The following is a 25,850-nucleotide window of genomic DNA, read 5'->3' as shown; positions in this document are numbered from 1 at the left end:
ATAGTGCCATAATTTCCTGGAATTTCTGAATCATAATAATGGTGTACACCACAGATGCAACATGAACATGAACAATTTTATGGCAAATTCAGGCCCAGCAAGTCTTTCGGAAAACCTGAAATGCTCAGGTAAAAATTTTGTTGAAAGCATTTAAAAGGGCACATAAGGAAATTCAACAGTTAAACATGTCATTGTGAAATGTACTTTTTTTTTTGTTTTGGTTAAGCCCTTAATTCTACACGTGTGAAATTTTAATTACCAAAGAAAAAATGGGAAATGAAGAAATGGCATGCAATTTTTTTAAAAAGCATCAAGCGTTCTAATTTTTTAATCACAATCCAGGAGCTCCTGTTTGGAGTTGGGGGTGTGTGTAGATACATGGACATTGAGGGAAGGTAACCATAATCTTGGCTGCTAATGCCTCTATAAAAACCTGCTTTCATCAATTTTTTTACTTGAGCATTTCAGGTTTTCCCCAAAAGCTTAGACTTACTGGGCTTGGATTTGCTGTAAAATTGCACCATGTTAATGGTGTATCTATGGTATATATCATTATTATGGTGCAGAAATTTGAGGAAATTACAGCGTGAGTGACTTACATCACTACATACGCAATGCCATAACTTGGGAATTTTGCTTCACTTCACAGACTCATTTTCCATGGAAATTAGACCCCTGGCATGCATCAAGGTGATTAGGTGTAGACATATATGACTGAATCTTGAGGAGAGGTAAAAGGAGAACTTTTTAAAATTCATTCATTAGATGTGGACGTCAATGACTAGGCCAGCATTTATTGCCCATTCCTAATTGCCTTTGAAGTGGTTGTGGTGAGCTGCCTCCTTGAACGACTGAAGTCCGTGTATTGTGTATGTACACCCACAGTGCTGTCAGAGAGTGAGTTCCAGGATTTTGACCCAGCGACAGTGAAGGAACAGTGATATATTTCCAAGTCAGGGTGGTGAGTGGCTTGGAGGGAAACTTCCAGGTGATGGTGTTCCCATGAGTCTGCTACACTTGTCCTTCTAGATGGTAGTGGTTGTGGGTCTGGAAGGTCTAAGGAGTCTTGGGCCAGAATCTTCGGGTTGGCAAGCGGTGGCGGGCCCCGCTCACCAACACAAAATGACACGTGGTGATGTCGGGCGTGCGTCCCGATGTCATCGTGCATCATTCAGATCTTCAATTCGGCGGAAGCGCATCGGAGTTGGCTGCATGCCCACCGGACTGTCAAAGGCTTACTAAGACCATTTAAAAACTAATTAAAGTTATTAACTGAGCTGCCCATTCAACATTAAGGTTGGCAGGCAGGCGAAGAGTCCAGGCGGCCTTCACATTTCTCATGAAACCTCATTCATGGGCGGGATGAGGTTTCATGAAGGGTTATAAATCAAATAAATTTTTAAATTAAAGTTCATTGATATGTTCCAGCTCATGTGACACTATTACACGAGAGGACGTCTTAAATTTTTTTTTCTCTTTATTAAAATTTTTGAAAATCAAACTAACACTCCTGAGGCAGCTCTGTGCCTCAGAGATTTCTGCGCTCTTTCACGTGCATGCGCAAAAGAACGCAGGCCCCAACTCAGCCTACTCCCCCTGCCCACGTAAAATGGTGGTATGCAGCAGATCATGGGCAGCGATTGGCCACACACCCGCTTGCGCCCGCTCCCGCTCAGCACCACCGATGGGAAGAAAATTCTCCCCTTGGTAAATTCCTTCAGTGCATCTTGCAGATAGTACACACTGCTGCCACTGTGTGTCGATGATGGAGGGAGTGAATGCTTGTGGATGGGGTGCCATTTAAGTGAGCTGCTTTGTCCTGGATGGTGTCAAGCTTCGAGTGTTGTTGGAGCTGCACTCATCCAGGCAAGTGGAGAGTATTCCATCACAGTCCTGACCTGTGCCTTGTGGATGGTGGACAGGCATTGGGGAGTCAGGGGGTGAGTTACTTACTGCAAGATTCCTAGCCTCTGCCCTGCTCTTGTAGCCACAGTATTTATATGTCTAGGTCAGTACAGTTTCTGGCCTGAGGGAAAACAGACAGATAGTATACTCCAATCTCATTATATTTTAGTGGATAAAATCCAATTTCACAAGTCTAGTCAGACATTTTTTTTCCAACAGTGAGGTTTCCGACAGATCTAAGTACAAAGTTTTCATTTATTACAAGAAACAATTACAAGGAATCACTTTGCTGTAGCCAAGTTGTAATATAGCCATATATGACAAGCTGAACTATTTGTCTGTAAGGTATTGCATCCACAATAATTTCCTCTTACCTTGATGAATCACCCTGATTTTCATATTTCCTATTCTATACACCTTTGGTAAATATCATTATAACAACATAAATTTAAGGCGGCTATTTCAGAAACAATTATGTTGCAGACTATTACATTTAAGTTTCCAGAATACACAATTTTCCATGCATCAAAATTTAAATAGTCAGTTTGCATTTTACTAAAACATTTCTCAATCCCTGGATTATATGCTATTCAAAACTTAAATTTCATTGAAATATTTATTTCAGCACAGCACTTTATGTTCATTCAAATGAGCCTCTAGGTGAACTGGTGTCACCATAGCTTTCAATTTCCTATTTATATGACTGAAAGTCAGGTCAGTGTTGATGTAGGAATATGTTGATGTAGTGTTGTATGTCATATAAGGGGTTAATTCTAAGTGTGATATGCTAATAAGACAGTATACATCATAGGAAGTGATGCAGTGTCTCATGATCTTGCTCTCTCGTACAATCTTGTGGTGTGATGTAGCTCAGAGTAAGACATGTTCCAATAAAGTTGAAGTTTCCTTACCTCAGCAGGCTCTGTAAATATTCTGTGTTAGCACAATGAGACCAAGGATATTAAATTGTGGCAGTATGTGAAAGAACAAGTATGGAAAAATCTCTGTCATTACTGGAAAGCTTTGAACAGGTTGCAGGTCTCAATCAGGCAGAACATGGCTGAATTGGCCCTGAAGATTTGCCAGGTATCACACTACATTGGGCCTCGTGGCAAGCAGGTCAATACACTATTATATGTGATGGATAGCTGGCAGATGATAGCCTAGTCAGGCAAGGGATTGACGAAGAGAAAGCTACATACAACGAAGTAATTAAAGCACTCGATGCCTACTTCAATCTGCAAAAGAATACCATTGTCAAGCGGGCTAAATTTAACAAGTGTACCCAATGACAAGGGGAAAGTATTGATACATTTATAAACAATCTGTGTAGTTTTGGAGATCTGTGAATATGGCAGTTTAAAAGATGAACCAATCAGGAACAGAACTGTTGCCAGAGTCTTGGGTGAAGCATTGTCTGACCACTTGCAGTTGAGAGATAATTTAACCTTAACAAAGTCAATTCAACTGATTAGACAAGTTGAGGTCAAGAAGTAAAATCAATTGGTGATTCAGGTCGACAGGGAGAACCATATCCCAAAAACAACTGACTAAATGGAATATGTTAAATTTAAAACCAGCGAAGTGGCCATTCAAAAGCAGGTGGGGGAAGGAGATATTTGCGACATATAGAATCCCAGGCCTTTGATATTCGACAATGGACTGCAGCTTGCCAATAAATACTTTAAAAAGCTCACGGCATTGTATGGATTTGTCCAAACGACCAGATCACCAAGATAGCCTCAAGCCAATGGTGAGGCTGAAACAGGAGTGCATACAGTGAAAGCATTGCTGAAGAAGAACAATGACATCCAACTTGCACTTTTGAGCTATTGTTCAACTTCATTCCAACATGATTTAGCGTCATGTGAACTCCTAATGGGAAGATGACCGAGAACTGAACTCCCCACTCTCCCACACACACTCATACCACAAGTGCAAGCTAATGGCTTGGACAAAGTGAGGGATAAAGTAAGTATCATTCCAGTCAGATGTGGAGCTATGACAAATGTCACAAAGCACATGACCTGCCAGACCTCTAACCAAGGGAGGCAGTTTGGATCAGAGGCCAAGCTCCTTATGGATAAGTGGCTGAACAGATACAACATCAACAGTCCTACCTCATTCAGACTGAAAACAGTACAATGAGACAGAACAGATGTGCACTATTTGCCACACAAAAGCAACCTCCTGCACAATCAAAGCAGTCATCCACCCAAATGGACAAATCAGAGATGCTGTGTTCATAGAGAGATCTATATTATTGAACCCAATTTACCAATTCTTCTGCTCAGCAAAGCCTGAGAGAGCACATGCAAGGCTCAAATCCCCAACCTCCTCCAAGGACCTGTTAAGGTCGACTAATAAATCCACCACAGCAGTTTTCTCTTTTAAAAAAATGGAAGCTAGAGAGTGGGGTTAGATGTAGCATAATGGAGAGAATCAGAGACTTAATGGAAGATGTAGCATAAGGGGTTAATTCTAACTGATATGCTAAGGAGACAGTATACAGCTTAGGAAGTGATGCAGTATCTCATGATCTTGCGCTCTCTTGTACAACCTTGTGCTGAGATGTAGCTCACTAAGGTGTATTCCAATAAAGTTTGTTTTCCTTATCTCAGCAGGTTCTGTAAATACTGTGTTTGCACAACGAGACCAAGGATATTATACGATAGAGTCCCTACAAATCAACAAGGTTGCAGAACCAGAGGCTGTCATCCTGTCAACTGATTACTCAATAATCTATTGAGGACTGGCTATCAGCATATCAAGGTTTCTATCATTAGGTTTCCTAAGATGAGCAATGCTGATATTTCGTGTTCATGCCTTTGGCACCTCCATTTCAAAGCAGTGTGTTGACTGATTCAACACAAAAACATCATGAGATTTGTTGGTTTATATTTAAAAGATCAACTATCACTTATAAAGAGGAAATCTTCAATCCTGGATGGCTAGCTGGCTGGCAGAAAGGGTGGGTAAACCAACTGGAAGTTGCAATTGGAGGCCCAGTCCATTGCAGTAACCAGGGCTCACTTAAATGCTGTGCCCCCCAAATGGGCATCCAGAATTAGCTTGCTTTGGATTAGTGCAATACCCCAGCTTCCAAACTATCCTATCGCAGCAGTGGCTTTGGGGGACACAGAAGTAAGGCTATGGGGTAAGAAGCTCAGGACAGCTCTGACTCAAACAGTTGCATGGCATCTGAAGGACCATTCCTGCAAAGATTCTTCACAAAAAATAAAGGCTGGCAACCAAAAGCGTGGGTGGGAACTCTGCTTCTGGTTTGACAGCTTCTGCTGAGCAGTATATTCCCGATGGATGCTCTGCTCTAGAGGCCATAAAAATGGCTTTGGGATCCTATCTACAAAATACCGTTAATATAAATATAAATTCATAAATGAAAGTCACATGGACACATTAGCTACCCAGCTTTAAGGTAGTGGTAGGATGGAAATGAATAAATGGACAGCTTTGATTTCCACGAAAAGTTACAGACCTGAAACATTAACTTTTTTCTCTCCTCACCGATGCTACCTGGACTGCTGAGTGTTTCCAGCATTTTGTTTTAATTTCAGATTTCCAGCATCTGGAGCATTTTGCTTTTGATTTCAACTCCTCTACTGCCTGGAGTACACCAGACCAGCAAGATAAAAATCACCTCTGAAATTTTGTTGTAGATTTATCGCCAGCAAATGAAGCTGAACTAAAGGGTCTCGGATGTAGTTTCTTTTAACATATTTCCTTATATCCAGTTCACGTCTGGTCACAGACACTGGCCAGCAGTTTTCCATTGCAATCTCCGACCCCCACTAATTTTCTTGCTGCACTCTTTTTCTCTCCTGATGATAGTAACTTTTGCCGGGGTCTAGTTCCACTGATGCTGGCAGCCTCCAGTAGCTGACGCAAATAATGCCTGCAAACGGTTCAAGTAGTGGACAGGGGCCAGCTATTCAATATTGGGATCATCGCAATACCCAGTACTCAAAAAAAACCTATTATAATTGGAATTTCTGGATTGCAGTCAAGAACAAGACCTTACCCCTTAATTTTATTCCTGGCTTTTGCTGAGATCAGTTTTTTTCAGTAGAGACCATGAATTTTATCTGGGACCTTCTTTTCTGCACAACTTACTACCAAATTATGCACAGGCATGGTGGCATCATTCTATTCTATGATAACCAAGTAATGCCTTTATTCATGAAACAATAAGGGGAGCATTATACATGAAATAGAATAATTTCCAATTTACTCATATAAACTGCCTCATCTTCCTTCAGAGGAAAATCCATTAAAGTTGGTCCCACCTCCACAGAACTGCATGCGTCTCAGCTGCCAGTGGAATCAGAAAAACAACGATCATGTAGCAATTCAAAATTCAGACTACAACTGCTCCATCTAGGCTGACACTTTAGTGCAGTAGTGAACAAGTGCTGCACTGTCAAAGGTGCCACCTTTTGGCTGAGACATTCAATCTAGGCTCCGTCTGCCCTCTCAGTGAACATAAAAATTCCCACAGTACTTTATGAAAAAGGGCAGGTTATTGTGACCAATATTTCTCTCTTAACTGACATTACTAAAAATAACAGATTACCTGGTCACATATCTTGTTGTTTATAAGATTTTACCATGCATAAATAAGTTGCTGCATATTCCAACATTACATCAGTGACTAAACTTCAAGACTACTTAATTAGCTGTAAAGTTATTTGGGAAATCATGAGGCAAAAGGTACTAGATAAATACAAGGTTTTTTCCTCTTTGGCTGCAGACAATTTTACCTATCAACCCACGTTTAGGCCTCTAAAGCTGTTTTTAAAACTTCAGTGGTCTATATGGAAAATCACCAGTCACTCATTTCAACTTTCAAACAATTGCACATGACGCTTGTGCACGCGAAATTATTTTTTGCAACAGCGCTTGTGAATCCATTCCAAAATGCAAAAGGAGTGGAGTTCATGACAACAGCTGCCTTGCGGAGTTGCTTCCTGAAATAATCTTGCAATACAAAGACAGCGATAGACAGTTTGCTCAGGTATTTATGTTGCTGATAGTCTGCATACAATGTGAGAAAAATCACACTTCAGTGTTTGCAATGAGGCACAAGGCATATTAACAAAACAAGAAAAAGCAAACAATGGCTTTAACTTGAGTTATGTCACTGTGAAAACGTAATTCTCAAGTGTTCAGGCTAATATTGTAGAATATTCAAGACAAGTGAAAGGCAATGGGAGTGAAGATGTGTAGTGCCATGTTGCAGTGAACAGCTAAGTGATGCTATAATATTTGCAATTACCTAATAGGCACTGCAAACAAAAATAAACTTTAAAAACCTAATTAACAACCAAAATAAAATTGGGTGCGTTTTTTATTCTTTCATGGAAAGTGAAGGTTACTAGCAAGGCCAGCATCTGTGGCTGATCAAAGAGTGCCCTCAAAAAGATGGTGGTGAGCTGCCTTCTTAAACTGCTGCAGTCCATCTGGTGTAGGTACACCTTCAGTGCTGTTAGGAAGGGGGTTCCAGGTTTTTGACCCAGTGATAATGAAAGAACAGCAATATAGTTCCAATTCAGGATGGTTTGTAGCTTGGAGGATGACTTGCAGCTGGTGGTGTTCCCATGCATCTGCTGCCCTTGTTCTTCTAACGGTAGAGGTCGCAAATTTGGAAGATGCTGTTGAAGGAATTTTGGTGAGTTGCTGCAGTGCATCCTGTTTATGGTACACACTTCTGCCAGTGTGTGTTGGTGATGGAGGGATCAAATGTTTAAGGTGGTGGAGGGGTGTCAATCAAGTGGGCTGCTTTGTCCTGGATAGTGTTGAGCTTTTGAGTGTTGTTGGAGGTGTACTCGTTGGGCAGTATTCCACCAGACTCCTGACTTGTGTTTTGTAGATGGTGGACAGACTTTTGGGAATTATACACTGCAGAATTCCCAGCCCGACCTGCTCTTGTAACCATAGCATCATGGACAGGATTTATGCCCTCTCTTACTGCCTGTAATCAGTATGTTTTGTATGGAAAGAAGTGTGCCCTTTCTTAGCCTTGGAGTATCCCAATTAAATAATTCAGCAGAAAGCTTTTGAGAGTTTAAAATAAATAAGGTTATTTAATCTCTCACTTACCATGAATTAACGCAACGTCACAGACTTGGTCTCATGTGCATGCTTACACACACAAACAAACATTGTTTACAGACAGTGTACTTTTATAGATTACAGTTAATTCAGTCTCTGATTTATGATTTCCACTCTCCTAAATGGCAAGCCTGTGGTTTCTTGAATAGATTTGATGATTTAAAACTGAAGTGATGGTCTTGTGAAGCGAAGGATTCACAGATGGTTATCAGGCTTCTTGTAGCTGAAAATCTGGAAGGTTGATTCTCAGGTGAACTTTGAAACTGGAACAGGTTAAGTACTTTGGCTGCTTGGTGACTTGCAGCTGATTTCAGAGTCTGGTTCTCATATTGGCTGATGATTGATGGTTTTGATGGGTCCTAGGATAATAAGGGTGTAGTCCCTGAGACCAGCTTCAATCACGGGTGCTGGATTAATACCTCTGAGGCACACCCAGTCTAAGTTTGGATGGAGTAGGGCAACATGTTATAATGGGGACTTGACAGTGGCCATTGAGTTTTGATCTTCCCTTTTGTCCAGTATGAAACATGGAAACAGGCAGTCTGGAAACTCCATGATCTTTAGGTGTTGGCCCATCCTTAAACAATGAGATGTGTGAATTCCACAAATGGCTGTGAGTTACCCTCACCTATTTCCACACTTGATTACGTATTCACCAGACACCTATACTGTTGGTAGTCCAAATGCTAAAAGTCGCATGACTTGCAGCAGACATCTTAGCAGTTTGTTTCTGTTCAATTTTTAAAAGTATTGTCTGAAAGTACATAATATGACATGCTGGCACCAAGCATGGCAACAGTATTTATATGCTGGTCCAGTTAAGTTTCTGGTCAATGGTAATCATAGGATTTTGATGGTGGGGCATCTAGCAGCGGTAATGGTTCCTCTCTTGCCTGCCATCTGCTCTAGGGATTGTGGTAACCATCTGAGTGGTTGGCTGGTCTGTAACAAAAGCAGAAGAGCCTGTTCTGCAAAGAGAGAAGGCAATTCAGAACTGAAGTCCTAGTCAAGAGAATCCTTCTTGGAGTTCTCGGGAACTTGCAGTTCTGTATAATTTATGACAGTAGTTGTCTTGACATCTTCTGCCATTTTGAGGAGATTCAGCGCTACACAGGCATCTCTGCTCAAGAGAGAAAAAGACTGGTTATGGATGATGCACATCAGCTCAAAGATTTGTTTGCCACCATACCTTAATGGTTCCAGAATCATGCCTATAACTGGAAGTCGGATTCAAGCAGGCCCATAAATTGCTATGTTGGTTGCTTGTAGCCAGAAGTCTCTTCGTCCAATAGGACTATAACACTGACTTCCATGCCCAATTTAAAGTTTGTGGGATGGCCATAACTGAGATGTCCACATTCCAGAACAAAAGTCCAGGATTTTTGACCTCACCCAAGAAGCATGATTGTCTCTCCTCTTGGTGTGTTATCTTGACCTCTTGAATCCTCTTGGGATTTTCTGTGTGTTTTGGCATTGCACAGCTTCCCAAAGTGTACTATTCAGTTATATTGAAAGCATTGGGCTGAAATTGCCAGGCATTGATCACACCTGTGGGGACGCATTGCTCCCCAGCGCTGGCATGGTCGCTCTCCTGGTCAGTTAGGGTATTGTTTCTCTTAGCCTGAAGTGTCCCTGTTTCTCTGCTGTTTCACTGACTAGACAGTAGGGTTTACTTTGTACCATGGTTTGCTTTCTTCCTTAATATGGATCTGTGCTGCAAACAGATTTCAGGTTGCTTGCAAATCTGGATGACTTTCTCATGGGATGGATCTTCCTTCGCTTTAAAAATGTTTGAGAGCGTGTCGTCTGCCACTCCTACAGCTATTCCATCCCTGATTAGCTCAGATTTCAAATCATTGTAATCACAGCCTTCAGCCATTCTAAACAGCTCAGTAATGAAAGAGCGGACAGGTTCTCCTGGCTGCATTAATTAAATTGAGCCCTTTCAAGGATGTTGTTACTTCGGAGGTTAAAATAAGCATCAAATGATTTTAAAACTTCATCAAATTTTTCAGATGATTCATTAATTCCTTGTCTAGCTATTGTATTGCCCACTATTGAGCCTAATGAATAAAGCAATGCGTTAACTTGTACAGCTCCTATCTTTTTATCCCGACCCAAAGCAATCATATATTTAAAGAACCTCTTTCTCCAGAGTCCCCAATTTTGAGATTGATCTTGGACTTGGATAAGTCCAAAATGATCTGAAAGAGTGGGTTTCTGATCAATGGTTAAAATTTTTAAATTGCAGGTTCAGTTTTGAGAGATTTCTGAAAATCCAAGATGGTACCTCTGTACCCTTCTTCACAAAGGGTTTTCCCACTTTTGCCAGTTTTGGCAGGCTCCAGCAATAATTGTGTTCGTGATCTCAGTGTTAATGTTTTTTCAACAAAGGCTGTCTGGATTGACTGGTTTGACTATTCCCCACTTCAGATCAATGTTCTCAGGTCTTTAAAGTGTCAAATCCCAGCTTTTCACAGAATCTTTATAGTGCAGATGGCAACCATCTGGCCCATCAAGTCTGCACTGGTTCTCTGAAAGAGCATTCCACCCCGTCCCTTATCCTGGTAACCTTGCACATTCTCTTTCCTAATAGCCATCCAATTTGTTTTTGAATACCTCGATCAAACCTGCCTCCACCACCCTCTCAGTAAGTTCATTCCAGACTCCAGCCAGACTCTGGGTGAAAAAAAATTTCATCACATTACTTTTATTCCTTTTGCCAATTATTTTTAATCTGTCCTCCAGTTCTTGATGCTCCCTTGAGTGGGAACTGTTTTTCACTATTTACCCTGTCCATACCCTTCAGGATCTTGAATACCTCTATCAAGTCTCCTTAGCCATCTTTTCTCCAAGGAAAACAGTCCCATCCTCTCCAATCTATCCTCATAGCTACAGTTCTTTATCCTTAGAATCATTCTTGTGAATCTCCTCTGTACTCTCTCCAATGCCTTCACATCCTTCCTCAGGAATGGTACCCAGAACTTGAAAAGAGTTGACATTTCGAGTCCTCATGACCCTTCGACAGAACTTGAGTGAATCCAAGAAAGGGGTTTTCACCCCTTTCTTGGATTTACTCAAGCTCTGTCGAAGGGTCATGAGGACTCGAAACGTCAACTCTTTTCTTCTCCACCGATGCTGCCAGATGTGCTGAGTTTTTCCAGGTAATTCTGTTTTTGTTTTGGATTTCCAGCATCCGCAGTTTTTTTGTTTTTAACCCAGAACTTGATGCAATACTCCAGATGAGGCCTAACTGGTATCTTATGCAAATTCAACATGACCTCTTTACTCATGTGCTCAATGTCCCTATATGCTTTATTGACTGCTCTTTCAACATGCCCTTCAATAACTTATGTTCATTCACACCGAGGTTCCTTTGTTCCCGCACCTCCTTTAGAGTTTCTCCCTTTATTTTATATGGTCTCTCCATATTCTTTCTGCCAAACCTCACATTTCTCTGCACTGAACTTCATCTGCCACTTGTCTACCCAATCCACCAACATGTTTATGTTCTTTTGAAATTCAAGGCTATCCTCATCACAGTTGATAACATGTCCAATTTTGAAATCATGCCCTGACCAGCAAAGTCTAGATCATTAATGTATCAGGGAAAGGAAGGGTGCCAGCACTGACTCCTGGGGAACTCCACTACAAACCTTCCTCCATTCTGAAAAAATTCATTACTCTTCGTTTACTGTCACTCAGCCAATTTCTTATCCAAGTGCCTATTCTCCCTTTTATTCCATGAGCTAGAATTTTGCTCGGTTGTGTGGCATTGTACCAAATGCCTTTTGAAAATCCACATTAACAGTGTTGTCCTTATCAAACTTTTCTGTTACCTCCTCAAAAAATCCAGCAAGTTAGTTAAACATGATTTTCTCTTAACAAATCCATGCTGGTTTTCCTTAAATATCCTGCACTTGTTTCAGTGGCCCCAGAAGTTTGATTTTGCCCCCAGAAGTTTCCCTACCACTGAAGTCAAATTGACTGGTCTGTAGTTGCTGCCTTTATTTTTGCAGCCGTTTTTTGAACAAGAGTGTAACATTCACAATTCTCCAGTTCTCTCGCACCACCCCTGTGTCTAAGGAAGACTGGAAGATTATCACTAGTGCCTCTGCAATTTCCACTCTCTGCAATTTCTCACTTCCCTCAGTGCCCTTGGATGTATATCATCCAATCCTGGTACCTTGACAATTTTAAGTAAAGATAGCCTTTCTAAGACCACTCCTCCTCAATTGTAAATTCTCCCAGTGTACCAGTTACCTCCTCTCTCACCTCAGCCTAGGTTGCACATTCTTCATTTGTAAAGACAGATGCAAAGTACTCATTTAATACCTCTGCTATTTCTCCTGCCTCCATGTGCAAGTCCCCTTTTTTGTAAATCCCTAATCGCCCGACTCTTTCTTTTCTCGCCCTTTTATTATTTATACACTTATAAAAGACCTTGGGATTCCCTGTTACATTAGCTGCCATGATCCTTTCACGCTCTCTCCTTGCTTTTATTAGTTTTTTCACTTCCCCTCTGGTCCTGCTATATTCAGCCCGATTCTCCATTGTATTTTCTACCCGACATCTGTTGCACTCGCACTTCTTCCTTTTCATCTTCACCCCTATCTGGCTCATCATCCAGGGCACTCTGGATTTATTTGTCCTACCATTCCCTTTCAAAGGCATATACCTTGACATGCTTGCCATAGTTTTTCTTTCAAGGTAGCCCATTGTTTAGCCACTACCTTTTCTGCCAACATTTGATTCCAACTCACCCAACTCAGATGCATTCTCATCCCATCGAAGTTGGCTTCCCACATGTTAATTATCCCTGCTCTGGATTGTTCCTTGTCCTTTTCCATGGCCAATCTAAACCTTATGATACAATGGTCACTGTTCTCTCTACCAGTGTACTTCTTGGCTGTGGTGTAACCACCTCTCTAAACACACTAACTATGTAATCCTCAGCCTTGCAGATGGACCACAGTGACTCCAGCCACCGCTCAAGTTCTACAAACCGGAACTCAAGTTTCTGCAGCTGGTGATAGTTCCCGCAGATGTAGTCATTGAGGGCACTTGGTGCCTACGCAACGTCCCACATCCCATGGATGCACATTCCACATGGCTGAGCTGCATTTACATATCTTAAACTTTATAGAAGGTGTTTGTTACAGTATGGTATAATAAAATAACTCACCTGTCACTCGCCAATCACCTCCTCCATGCTGAGTCTGGAAAGGCCTACACTTACATACCAATCAACTTATGGGACTCCTGTGATGTCACTTATTGATTTTATCTGTAAACTCCTAGCTCTCTCTCTCCGCTGTTTTATGGGTTCTCTCTGCAAACTCCTGCTGCTTTATGGGCTCTGTTATGTTGTTTAGAAAGTTTAATTACTCTCTTAATAAATTTAAAATAATTCCTTTGTATACTACACTTCTTTCCCCCATGCATCAAATTACCATGTGAACCTAATTCACTGCTCACTCAGTCTTCTTCTCACTCAGGCATAGTCACCTGTCTCTTCACATATCCCTACTGATGCAATCTAGGTATTGAAGCTGGACTTCCATGGGTTCCAATGGAGTCTTCTGCTGCAGTGAGGAATTTAATTTCTGCCTTCAGCTTCCAAGTTTTCCTTTGGAGCTTTTCTCTGGCTATTTCCTTTACACCTTCACTTCTAGAGCTTTTCTTCAGGTCAGAATGCTCCTTTTATTTTTTCTTCAGTTTTCCAGAATCTTAATTTTCTTCTGCTGTCTCTGCAAAGTTCTGAGATATTCCATTCACTGCCACCATGTTGTAAGGTGTCGGGCACGGTTAGGTGGGTCTTATTAATGTATTTGTAGTCTTAGGTAGTTCAACAACAAGTATTTATACATAGATATACATAGATACAGTAAAGGTCCAAATTAGGAGCAATGCTTGCTCCTACACACGGCTGTGTCCAATACTACATTGACCCCTAGGTGAAGGTCATGTGTTCTCTTATATCACTGTGGGCGGTACTGTACTCAATCCCACCTTTATCCACCAGACCCTTATACTACAGGTATGACTCCAACCAGTGGAGAGTTTTCCCAGATTCCCATCGACTTCAGTTTTGATTAGTCTCCTTGATGCCACACTCAGTCAAATGCTGCCTTGATGCTTAGGGCAATTACTCCCATCTCACCTGTGGAATTCAGCTTGTTTATCCATATTTGGAACAAGGCTATACTGAGGTCAGGAGTCAAGTGACCCTGGGGGAACCCTACTGAGCATTGGTAATAGGTTATTGCTATATAAGTGCTGATACCTTTGATTACTTTGCTGATGACTGAGAGTAGTCTGAAAGGGTGGCAATTGGCTAGATTGGATTTTTGCTGCTTTTTATGACAGGACATTCATGGGAAACATTCCACTGTTGGGTAGATGCTGTTGTTGTAGCTGTCCCAGTATAGCTTGGATGTGGAGCTGATGACTGAGAGTAGTCTGAAAGGGTGGCAATTGGCTAGATTGGATTTTTGCTGCTTTTTATGACAGGACATTCATGGGAAACATTCCACTGTTGGGTAGATGCTGTTGTTGTAGCTGTCCCAGTATAGCTTGGATGTGGAGCTTTGTAAAAAAAAAATTGGTACACCACTGGAAATAAATTTTCTTGTTTTAAAATCCAATCAGCAAACAGAGATTTAGTAATGGAATTGGAATCCTAACCATTCCAGGTAATTGCATTTAATGGGTGGGGAAAGGCTAGCCATTGGCAGAGATAAAAACAAAAAACTGCGGATGCTGGAAATCCAAAACAAAAACAGAATTACCTGGAAAAACTCAGCAGGTCCGGCAGCATCGGCGGAGAAGAAAAGAGTTGACGTTTCGAGTCCTCATGACCCTTCGACAGAACTCTGTTCTGTCGAAGGGTCATGAGGACTCGAAACGTCAATTCTTTTCTTCTCCGCCGATGCTGCCGGACCTGCTGAGTTTTTCCAGGTAATTCTGTTTTTGTTTTAGCCATTGGCAGACCTGGCAAGAGATATAGCAGTGAAATTCCAGTCAGGGTGGCAAGGTATCAGTAGGCCTCAGTGTCTACTTTCACCTTTTGGGCTGGGATTCATGTAGGATAGGAAGCCGAGAGCAAAAGAAAATAAGACAGCACATAAAAGCGCGAGATTGATTTCATTGCTATGTACATTCTGCATCCACCTACTAAAATTCACTGTGTGGCTCATGAATAGTAAGGAACCACTTGGAATAGATAATGGAAAATTAGAGACAGAAAGAAAGCAAGAGTCTGTGCCTTCAGGAACCAAAGGGAAGGCTAGGAAATTTGAAAAATAGAATCAGTATTTTCTGAGTTATGTTATGTAAACTTTAATAGTTCTTGGTCTGCACTGATGCCTCCTTATATTTTGAACTGATAGAACTTGCAGAGTATTTTTTAATTGATAAAAATAGTGAACAAATCAGGATTGTCTATCTAGACTTGAATACTTTTCTCTATAGATTTTAATCAGAACTGGAAGATTTCAACTAAACCCTGCCTACTACTAAATACACTTGTAGGTAGATGAACTACCAAAGTCAGCTACAGCTTACCATAAAACCATCCATAAAAAAATTATGCTTCACAATGTAAACATTTAATTGCATTTTGAAAGACTGAATACACCATAACACTTGCCCTAAAACAATCCAATGTATATTATTGACTCTTGTTTCATTCTACAAGCACTCGTGGAAATTGTGCCACATACTACATTGCTTACTTTTTTCCAGTAATTCTTCAAGCTGCTGTGATGTTAATCTGTAACTATGTTTTTGAAGTTTGGTACAAAGATTATAAATAGTGATTAAAGAACCTATTAATTGATTTGAAGAGCAGAGTCAATAACTGAGGGAACATTCCTTCCCTAACCAACACCACAAAGCAAAAATTAACTGGTCATTCATTACAATGTTATTTGAAGGATCAGTTAAAACTGTCTCCTGGCTTGCCTGCATCATAACACTTTCATTTTAAAATAAATTGAAAGTATGTGACCAAGATGTTCCTGACTTAAGATACTTTACAAATGTGACTCATTCTTTTATCTCCCAGCAAAGAAAGTTTATATGTGGATTGAGATACATAATGCACCCACTGGTTCACATGCACCTTACCTAGCTCTTTGGAGACTGGTGACTGAGAACTCAGCTCTCCTAATTTTGAAATGCCATCAAAGTATGTCTTGCCTGCAGCCACCATAGCTGTTAAAATAAGCAGAAAATAATATTTTAACAAACTGTAGTTATTGGTTTAGAACACATTAGTTACAATATTCTTATTTTGTTCTAAGAGAAAACACCAAGTAACTGTAAATCAAAACTGGAATCATATCAAATAGACTGTTGTATTCAGGTAACTCACTTTTGCATGTTCCATGGTTACTGGTAACAATATTTTACACCCTTTTCTACCTCTCCACATTCCAAGAGTAAAGGTGTAAGTGAATCTGACTAGGTTGGTCAAAACGGATAAAAAACCAGCTTTGAAAACCTGTTAGAAATAGGAATAGCAAAATATCCATAGTATTTCACTTGAGTTGCTCATGTGTTATGCTCTTATGATGTGTTTTTCTGAAAGCTTTTGGATATCTGTCCTAATACCTCCCTATCTGGCTCGGTACATTTTCATTTGATAATACCCCTGTGAAGTGCCTTGGGATGTTTTGTGTTAAAAGTGCTATATAAATGCAAGCTGTTGTAGTATCAAAGTTGCACTATTTGCATTCTTTTGTTATGTACTAAATTATAGCACGGTACATTATCAATTCAAGAACCAGAGTTCCTAGAGTTTGTTTTAAAGAGGTTAAATTCAGAAAACAAAGCTTAACTGTTTTCTTGAATTATTACTGTTCAGTAATAATGTAAAAATAGAAAACCAGTTGATGCAGCATTTAAATTAAAATTTCTTATAGTTTTCTTTAAAAAGCACGTGAAATGGTACAATTATCACCCTTTCCAATCACAATTAATAAGGTAACACATCCATCAGATCATCTGGAAGTAAAATTGGAACATAAATTGATAAAGATCAGAGCAAATTCCTTTGACCAAGGCAAATCTCAAATTTCTCTGCATGTTTTCTATTAAGGCCATTTGGCAACTTATTTTAAACAATACGAAAAGGAAATGTCAATTTTTAAGGGCTGGGTCCCCTTTTAGGCCGACTGGGACTAGAATAATTATTGTCCAAGAGTTTATAAGAATTTAAACAAGAGTTTTTAACTGTATGGTATAATCTAGAGCCTGTAGACTTAATTGGATAGTTTCCCTATGGACTAATAATATTGTGAAAAAGTATTATTGAAAGAAATTTAAAATTAAGCCTGTCTAAAATTTCCAATCTTTAAAGTATGTCATTTATTATGTTTTTTTAAAAATTAAGTCCAGTTTTCTAATTTTGTCCAACAATGACAGCATTAAACCTAGTTTGAAATTTTCAGACTTTTTCCCTAGGTTTTCACTGCAGCTCAATTATAATTGGGAAGGGACTTTTCAAACATTAGCAAGATTAACTCCTGAGAGCAAACTACAAGAATTAAAATGTCTCCTTTGGCAACAGCCAGGAAGAGTAGTTTACATCTCCTTCAACCATGAGAAGTGCTAGCTTCTTTCAAGCACAGCCAATTAGGATTAGATATTCCTTGAACCAATGATTGTACAGTTTAAATGCAGGGTAGAAGTCCATTTCTGTTTTAGGTAGCAGAGTACACAATCTATTTGATGCTAGGATCCTATCTTGCACCCTTCAGCGGAAGGGAGAAATGAATCAACAATGAATCAACTATTTGCACCTTTCTGCAATGAATCTGGATGAGCTCACATTCAAAATCAAGCCACAGTTACTCTATTTGTGATTTTTATGCCAGAAAATTAGTTCCGGTAAACTATCTCTATCACCTTTGGAACATAAAATAATTTCTGATCCTGTGTCCCAAGCCAGCACAGTAGAGAGAAAACATAACCAGTCCCCATGACTTTCTGGGTGCAGTTACACAACAGGTTTTATGTTGATGTGAAGCAGTCTCAGATTTGTATCAATGCTATGTAAATTGGGTGTTAAAGCTTGAATTGCATTTAAGTGAAAATCCAAGGAGTCTCATTTCACTTTGTACCAGTGTAAGTCAGGCCCTGGCTCTAGATTCAAACTAAGTTTGTTATAGCTGTAAAATTGATGCAAAGCAAAACCTCCGTAGTTGTAGCATAAATGCACCATTGATAACTCTCCAATTCAGTGCTAAAATCCAGTCTTGGTCACTAAAACTGGAATAATACCACTATTAACAAAGAGAGAAGTTTTTCATTCCAACTATGTAAATATAATTAAACTTGTCATGGAAGCAAGGCAACACCATTTGATCTATTTGTTCCTTAATAAAATGCCACCATTCTGTCAAATTTCACAAGATCAAGTTTAATCCCAGGTAATTTACTGGATTAAAATGCATTATATTAATAAACTTCAATTAACTCAGATTTACAAGATTTGAGGAGAGCTACACATTAGATTACTCATACTGACCAACTGCCAATGCTAAGCTTTCCCAAAGAAGTATATTAGTTTGTCCATGTAAATACTTGGTCAGACGTCAGAATACCTTGTTCAGATTTGGTCTCTCCACATGAGTGGGTGATGGTAAGGCTTTGGAAAAGTGTGGACAGGAGGGTCACAAGATTCATTCCTAGCTTGTAGCATCTTAGTTATGAACAGGGACTACAGGAACTGGGACTCAAAGCTTCAGGGAAGCATTGGTTTAGGTGTGATCCGATCGAGGTAATAGGATGTTGAAGGGAATGAATCACGTTCGAGTAAGAAAGAAAGACTGGCACTGTTATAGTGTTTTTCACAGCTATTGGGTATCTTAAAGTGCTTTACAGCTAATGAAGTTCTTTTGAAGTGTAGTCACTGTTGTAATGTAGGAAATGCAGCCACCAACTTGCACACAGCAAGCTTGCACAACAATATTGTGATAACAACCAGGTGATCTGTTTTAGTGATGTTGGTTGGGGGATAGATATTGGCCAGGACACCAGGAATAATTCCCCTGCTTATCTTTGAAATAGCATCTTGGGATCTTTTACACCACCTCAGAGAGCAGATGGGGCCTCAGTTTAATATCTCATCCGAAAGACATCACTTCCAGCAGTGTATTACTCCCTCAGTACTGCATTGAATTGTCAGCCTAAACTCAAGTGCTCAAGTTCTGGAATGGGACTCGAACCCACAATGTTTCGTGCCAGAGGCAAGAATGCTATCAACTGAGCCACAGGTAAATGGTTTGTTTCAAGTAAATAGGTTAGGGAGGACCAGGGGTCACAAATTTAAGTTCTTTAAAGCCAGAATTTAGGTTAGATCTCAGGAGGTGTTTTCCCAGAGAATAGTGGACCTCTGGAACAGACTGCCAGCTTGTATGGCATTCATTTAATTGCTGAATTCCATCAAGTGAGAACTGGACCTGTTCCTAGCTGGGGCAGAGATCACCTTGTATAAAAGGTAGGCACTGCATAGCATTATCTGTGCCAGAGTGATTTCCTTGACGAGTTTTGATTACTTAAGCAGCATTTGAGGGAGGAGCACCAGAGCGGTGACCTCAGGGCACAGAATAACTGAAGCCAAAACTGAACAAGTGATGGCACAGGGAAGCTGTGACCTGATTGATGCAGATTTCCTACCAACCAGATTTGTAAAAAAACCACTGCAAAGCTAATTAATAAATTAATTAACTAAGTAGAGATGGCTGGGCAGGTGATGTGTTGTAGCTGTATGATATGGGAGCTGGCAGATCCCGTTGTGAGCCGCAGTGACCACATCTGTAGCAAGTGTTGGTTGCTGGAGGAACTCTGGCTCAGAATTGATGAGCTGGAGTCCGAGCTCCGGACACTGCGGCACATCCGAGAGGGCGAGAGTTACCTGGACGCTTTGTTTCAGGAGGCGGTCACACCTGGTAGATTAAGTACCTCAAATTCAGTCAGTGATCAGGATCAGCAGGGTGTGACTGCAAGTGAGGCAGGTGGAGGGATCCTGTGTTCAGGAACAGAGGAGCCTCAGCTCTTGACCTTGTCCAACAGGTATGAGGTGCTTGCTCCCTGTGTGGATGAGGAACAGGGCTATAGGGAGGATGAGCCAGCTGACCACAGCACCATGGCACAGGAGGCCATTCAAGGGGGGGGAGCAAAATGACAAGTGGTAGTTGTAGGCGATTCTATAATTAGGGGAATTGATAGCATCCGCAGTAAGCAGGATCGAGAATCCCGCATGGTATGTTGCCTGGCCGGTGCTAGGGTGAGGGGCATCTCTGACCGGCTTGAAAGGATATTGGAGAGGGAAGGGGAGAATCCAGTTGTTGTCGTCCACGTCGGGACAAATAACATAGGTAAGACTAGGAAAGAGGACCTATCTAGGGATTATCAGGAGCTAGGAACTAAATTAAAGAACAGGTCGTCAAGGGTTATAATCTGGATTACTACCCGAGCCACGTGCAAATTGGCATAGGGACGTGAGAATAAGGGAAATAAACACGTGGCTAAAGGAGTGGTGCGGGAAAGAGGGGTCCATTTTGTGGGGCACTGGCATCAGTATTGGAACAGATGAGATCTGTATCGATGGGATGGTCTCCACCTAAACCGATCTGGAACCAATGTTCTAGCGAAAAGGGTAAATAGGGTGGGTCAACAGGACTTTAAACTGGTGGGGGGGGGGTGGGGGAAACTCCAAGAAGTATGACTAATGGGAAACAAAGCAGCAGGTTAGCGTGTGGGAGGTGGATTCAACGTCATAGAAAATTATGAAAAAACTGAAAAGAAAGGAGAGCCCAGGAGAGGCTATTAAAGTCTCCAGAACACAAAACAGGACAGACTGTTTGGAGAGGGCTAGGCATCTAACTTCAAGCACATCAGATAAAGGGACGACAATGAAAAAAGGGACGGGAAATACAGGACTGAAGGTGTTGTATCTGAATGCTTGCAGTATATGAAATAAGGTAAATGAGCTTGTTGCGCAGATTGAAATTGGCAGGTATGAGGTGGTGGGCATCACGGAGATATGGCTGCAAGGGGATCAGGACTGGGAGCTAAATATCCAAGGATATACATCCTATCGAAAAGATAGGCAGGTTGGCAGAGGGGGTGGGGTTGCTTTGTTAGTAAGAAATGAAATTAAATCGATAGCAAGAAACGACGTAGGGGCAGATGATGTAGAATCTGTGTGGGTAGAGTTGAGGAATCACAAATGTAAAAAAACCATAATTGGAGTTACGTACAGGCCTCCGAACAGTAGCCAGGATGTGGGGCACAAGATTCACCAGGAGATAGAAAAGGCGTGTAAGAAAGGCAAGATTACAGTGATCATGGGGGATTTCAATATGCAAGTAGACTGGGAAAATCAGGTTGGTAGTGGATCCCACGAAAAGGAATTTGTGGAATGTCTACGAGATGGCTTTCTGGAGCAGCTTCTGGTGGAGCCCACTAGGGAACAGGCAATTCTAGATTTAGTGATGTGTAATGAGGCAGATTTGATAAGGGAGCTTAAGGTGAAGGAACCCTTGGGAGGAAGTGACCATAATATGATAGAATTTGCCCTGCAATTTGAGAGGAAAAAGCTGGAATCAGATGTAACGGTATTACAGTTGAATAAAGACAACTACAGAGGCATGAGGGAGGAGCTGGCCAGAATTGACTGGGAAATGAGCCTAGCAGGAAAGACAGTGGAACAGCAATGGCAGGAGTTTCTGGGAGTAATTTGGGAGACACAGCAAAAATTCATCCCTAGGAAGAAGAAGCATACTAAAGGGAGGACGAGGCAACCATGGCTGACAAGGGAAATCAGGGACAGCATAAAAGCTAAAGAGAAAGCATACAATGCGGTGAAGAGCAGTGGGAAACCAGGGGATTGGGAAGTCTACAAAAACCAACAGAGGACAACTAAAACAGAAATGGGGGGGGGGGGGGGTGGGGGGCGGAGAACATTAAATATGAGGGTAATATAAAAGAAGATTGCAAGACCTTTTTTGGATATATAAAGGATAAGAGAGAGGCAAAAGTGGACATTGGGCCACTGGAAAATAACGCTGGAGAAGTAGTAGTGGGGAACAAAGAAATGGCAGAGGAACTGAATAGGTACTTTGCATCAGTCCTCACGGTGGAAGACACAAGTAACATCCCCAAAGTTCAAGAGAGTTGGGGGCAGAGGTGAGTATGGTAGCCATTACCAAGGAGAAGGTGCTAGGAAAACTGAAAGGTCTGAAGGTAGATAAATCACCTGGACCAGATGGATACACCCCAGAGTTCTGAAGGAGATAGCTGAAGAGATAGTGGAGGCGTTAGTGGTGATCTTTCAGGAATCACTGGAGTCAGGGAAGGTCTCAGAGGACTGGAAAATCGCTAATGTAACCCCCTGTTTAAGAAGGGAGTGAGGCAAAAAACAGGAAATTACAGGCTGATTAGCCTGACGTCAGTCGTTGGTTAGATCTTAGATTCCATTATTAAGGATGAGATTTCAGAATACTTGGAAGTGCATGATAAAATAGGGCAAAGTCAGCATGGTTTCATCAAGGGGAGGTCATGCCTGACAAATTTGTTAGAATTCTTTGAGTAGGTTAGACAAAGGAGAGCCAATGGATGTTATCTACTTGGACTTCCAGAGGGCCTTTGACAAGGTGCCGCACAGGAGGCTGCTCAGTAAGATAAGAGCCCATGGTGTTAGAGGCAAGGTACTAGCATGGATAGAAGATTGGCTGTCTGGCAGGAGGCAGAGAGTGGGGATAAGGGGGTCCTTCTCAGGACGGCGGCCAGTGACTAGTGAAGTTCCGCAGGGGTCAGTGTTGGGACCACAACTTTTCACTTTATGCATTAATGATGTAGATGAAGGAACTGAGGGCATTCTGGCTAAGTTTGCAGATGATACAAAGATAGGACAAAGGACGGACAGGTAGTATTGAGGAGGCGGGGAGTCTACAGAAGGATTTAGACAGATTAGGAGAATGGGCAAAGAAGTGGCAGATGGAATACAACGTGGGGAAGTGTGAGGTTATGCACTTTGGTAGGAAGAATAGAGGCATAGACTATTTTCTAAATGGGGAGAGAATTCAGAAATCTGGAGTGCAAAGGTACTTGGGAGTCCTAGTCCAGGATTCTCTTAAGGTTAACTTGCAGATTGAGTTGGTAGTTAGGAAGGCAAATGCAATGTTGGCATTTATTTCGAGAGGACTAGAATATAAAAGCAGGGATGTGCTGCTGAGGCTTTATAAGGCTCTGGTCAGACCACATTTAGAATATTGTGAGCAATTTTGGGCCCCATATCTCAGGAAGGATGTTCTGGTCCTGGAGAGGGTCCAGAGGAGTTCACGAGAACAATCCCAGGAACGAAAGGTTTAACATATGAGGAACGTTTGAGGACTCTGGGTCTATACTCGATGGATTTTAGAAGGATGAGGGGGGATCTGATTGAAACTTACAGAATACTGAAAGGCCTGGATAGAGTGGACGTGGGGAAGATGTTTCCATTAGTAGGTGAGACTAGGACCCGAGGGCACAGTCTCAGATTAAAGGGGAGACCTTTTAGAACAGAGATGAGGAGAAACTTCTTTAGCCAGAGGGTGGTGAATCTATGGAATTCATTGCCACAGAAGGAGGCCAGGTCATTGAGTGCATTTAAGACCGAGATAGATAGGTTCTTGATTGGTAAGGGGATCAAAGGTTATGGGGAGAAGGCGGGAGAATGGGGTTGAGAAACTTATCAGCCATGATTGAATGGCAGAGCAGACTCGATGGGCCAAATGGCCTAATTTCTGCTCCTATGTCTTATGGTCTTATTTTCTCAGATTCCACTCCCACCCACCACTATGTAAGGCCTGGGTTTTTAAATTTGGTTTTTCACCTCCCAGGGGATCACATGATTGTGGGTGAGATAGGAGTATATATTGTGATGGACTAATGTGCAAAAATGTGAAATTGTCCATTTTGGCGGGAAAAATAAAAAAGAAGCACATTATCAAAATGCCGAGAGACTGCAGAGAGATCTGGGTGTCCTAGTGCATGAATCACAAAAGGCTAGTATGCAGGTACAGGAAGTTATTAGGAAAGCTAATGGAATGTTATCATTTATTGCGAGGGGAAATCGAACACAAGAGAAGGGAGGTTATACTTCAGTTATACAGTGTATTAGTGAGACCACATCTGGAGTACTGTGTACAGTATTGGTCACCTTATTTAAGGAAGGATGTAAATGCGTTGGAAGCAGTTCAAAGAAGATTCACTAGACTAATACCTAGAATGGGCCGGTTGTCTTATGAGGAAAAGTTGGACAGGTTAGGCTTGTATCCACTGGAGTTTTGAAGAGTAAGAGGTGACTTGATTGAAACATAAGATCCTAAGGGGTCTTGACAGGGTGGATTTGGAGAGGATGTTTCCTTTAGTTGGGGAATCTATAACAAGGGGTCACTGTTTAAAATTAAGGGGTCGCCCATTTAAGACAGAGATGAGGAGCAATTTTTTTTTCCAAGAGGGTTGACTGTCTTTGGAACTCTGCTTCCACAACCCTTTGAGGAAGAGAGTCCTTGAACATTTTTAAGGCAGGGATGGATAGATTCTTGATAAGCAAGAGGGTGAAGGGTTATTGGGGGTAGGCGGGAATGTGGAGTTGAAGTTAAAATCAAATCATCCATGATCCTGTTGAATGGTGGAGCAGGCTTGAGGGGCCAAGTGGCCTACTCCTAATTCGTATGTTTGTATGTGTACGTGGGGCAGGCTGGATGAACCAGAGAGCCTTTTACTGCCAGTCATGGTGCGCCTGTTTGTAAAATGGAATAAAAAGACCAAACCGCTTTTGTTACCTTGAATCTTTAAAAAGTAAAATTTCAGACTAAGTGAGAACATAAGCATACAAAGAAATAAAAAAGGTTTCCTAGATAGGATTTTCCAACCAACTAAATCTAAGCAGAGTAATGTCATCATATGTGAAAACAATCCAGTTAGATGCACACAAAATAATGGATACTGATGGATAATTTTTTTTGTATACAGTCAAAAGCATTTCTCATTTTGATCTTCAATTCATCACTGACCCACCTGAATGTATAGACTTTGTTATTCCTTTTGTATAGGAAAGGTGAACACAGACTATTGGTCATGCAACCAGCAACAGTAAATATTATATTGGACATCGGACGTGGCGATGCAAATTACTAGAATAAAAGATACTTTGTACTCATAAGGATATGCAAATAAGAAAAGCAGAATCTTTTAGTAATTCCAAAATAAACTCATCAGAAAGATATGGGCCAGAATTTTCCCCATCAGCGATTTGGGGGCAGGGCCCGCTCACCGACTGGAAAATGATGCGGAATGACGTCAGAAGGAACGGTCCCTTTAAATTTTCAGGAAGGTGGGCAGACAGCGAAATCAGCTGTCCACCCACCAACCTGTCAATGGCCAATTAAGGACATTGACAGGCTAATTAAGATTGTTAAAGACCCTGCCCGCCAACCTTGGCCATAAGCCCCAGTGGGCTCCTGATTATACATGAAACTTCATCCACTGGTGGGATGAGGTTTCATGTCCATTTTTAAAAAGTGTAATAAAGTGTGTGTGTTTCATATTAACATGTCTCATCTCGTGTGACATTGTCACATGAGGGGGATATGTTAATAATTTTAATATTTTTGGAGTATTTTTTTTGCCTGTCAGTAATCTCCCCGAGACAGCACTTGGTTTCAGGGAGCAGTGTGCTCTGTTGCACGCATGCGTGAAACAGCACACTTTGACAGATGGGGAATCCCTCTCCCCCACACAGGAAGCGTATAGTGCTT

At 41.3% G+C, this 25,850-nt stretch overlaps 1 protein-coding gene across 3 annotated transcripts in view; it reads right to left on the bottom strand.

Moving 5' to 3' along the window:
- baiap2l1a (BAR/IMD domain containing adaptor protein 2 like 1a) overlaps nt 1–25,850 on the bottom strand; it is a 166,874-nt gene that overhangs the window by 126,476 nt on the left and 14,548 nt on the right. For 2 of the 3 annotated variants that reach the window (XR_005945304.1, XM_041206417.1), the window contains exon 3: nt 16,165–16,251. Coding sequence is in view for 1 of the 3 variants with exons in the window: in XM_041206417.1 (XP_041062351.1) it covers nt 16,165–16,251 (87 nt within the window). In the remaining 2 variants the exon portion in view is untranslated. Of the gene's footprint in view, nt 1–16,164; nt 16,253–25,850 lie in introns of those variants that run through there. The other variant, XM_041206418.1, reaches the window with a different exon arrangement.

The sequence above is a fragment of the Carcharodon carcharias genome, chromosome 15 (genome assembly GCF_017639515.1).
Source record: "Carcharodon carcharias isolate sCarCar2 chromosome 15, sCarCar2.pri, whole genome shotgun sequence".
Classification (NCBI taxonomy): Eukaryota; Metazoa; Chordata; class Chondrichthyes; order Lamniformes; family Lamnidae; genus Carcharodon; species Carcharodon carcharias.
Note: the sequence above shows the minus strand (reverse complement) of the source record. Positions and strands in the feature narration are given on the sequence as shown.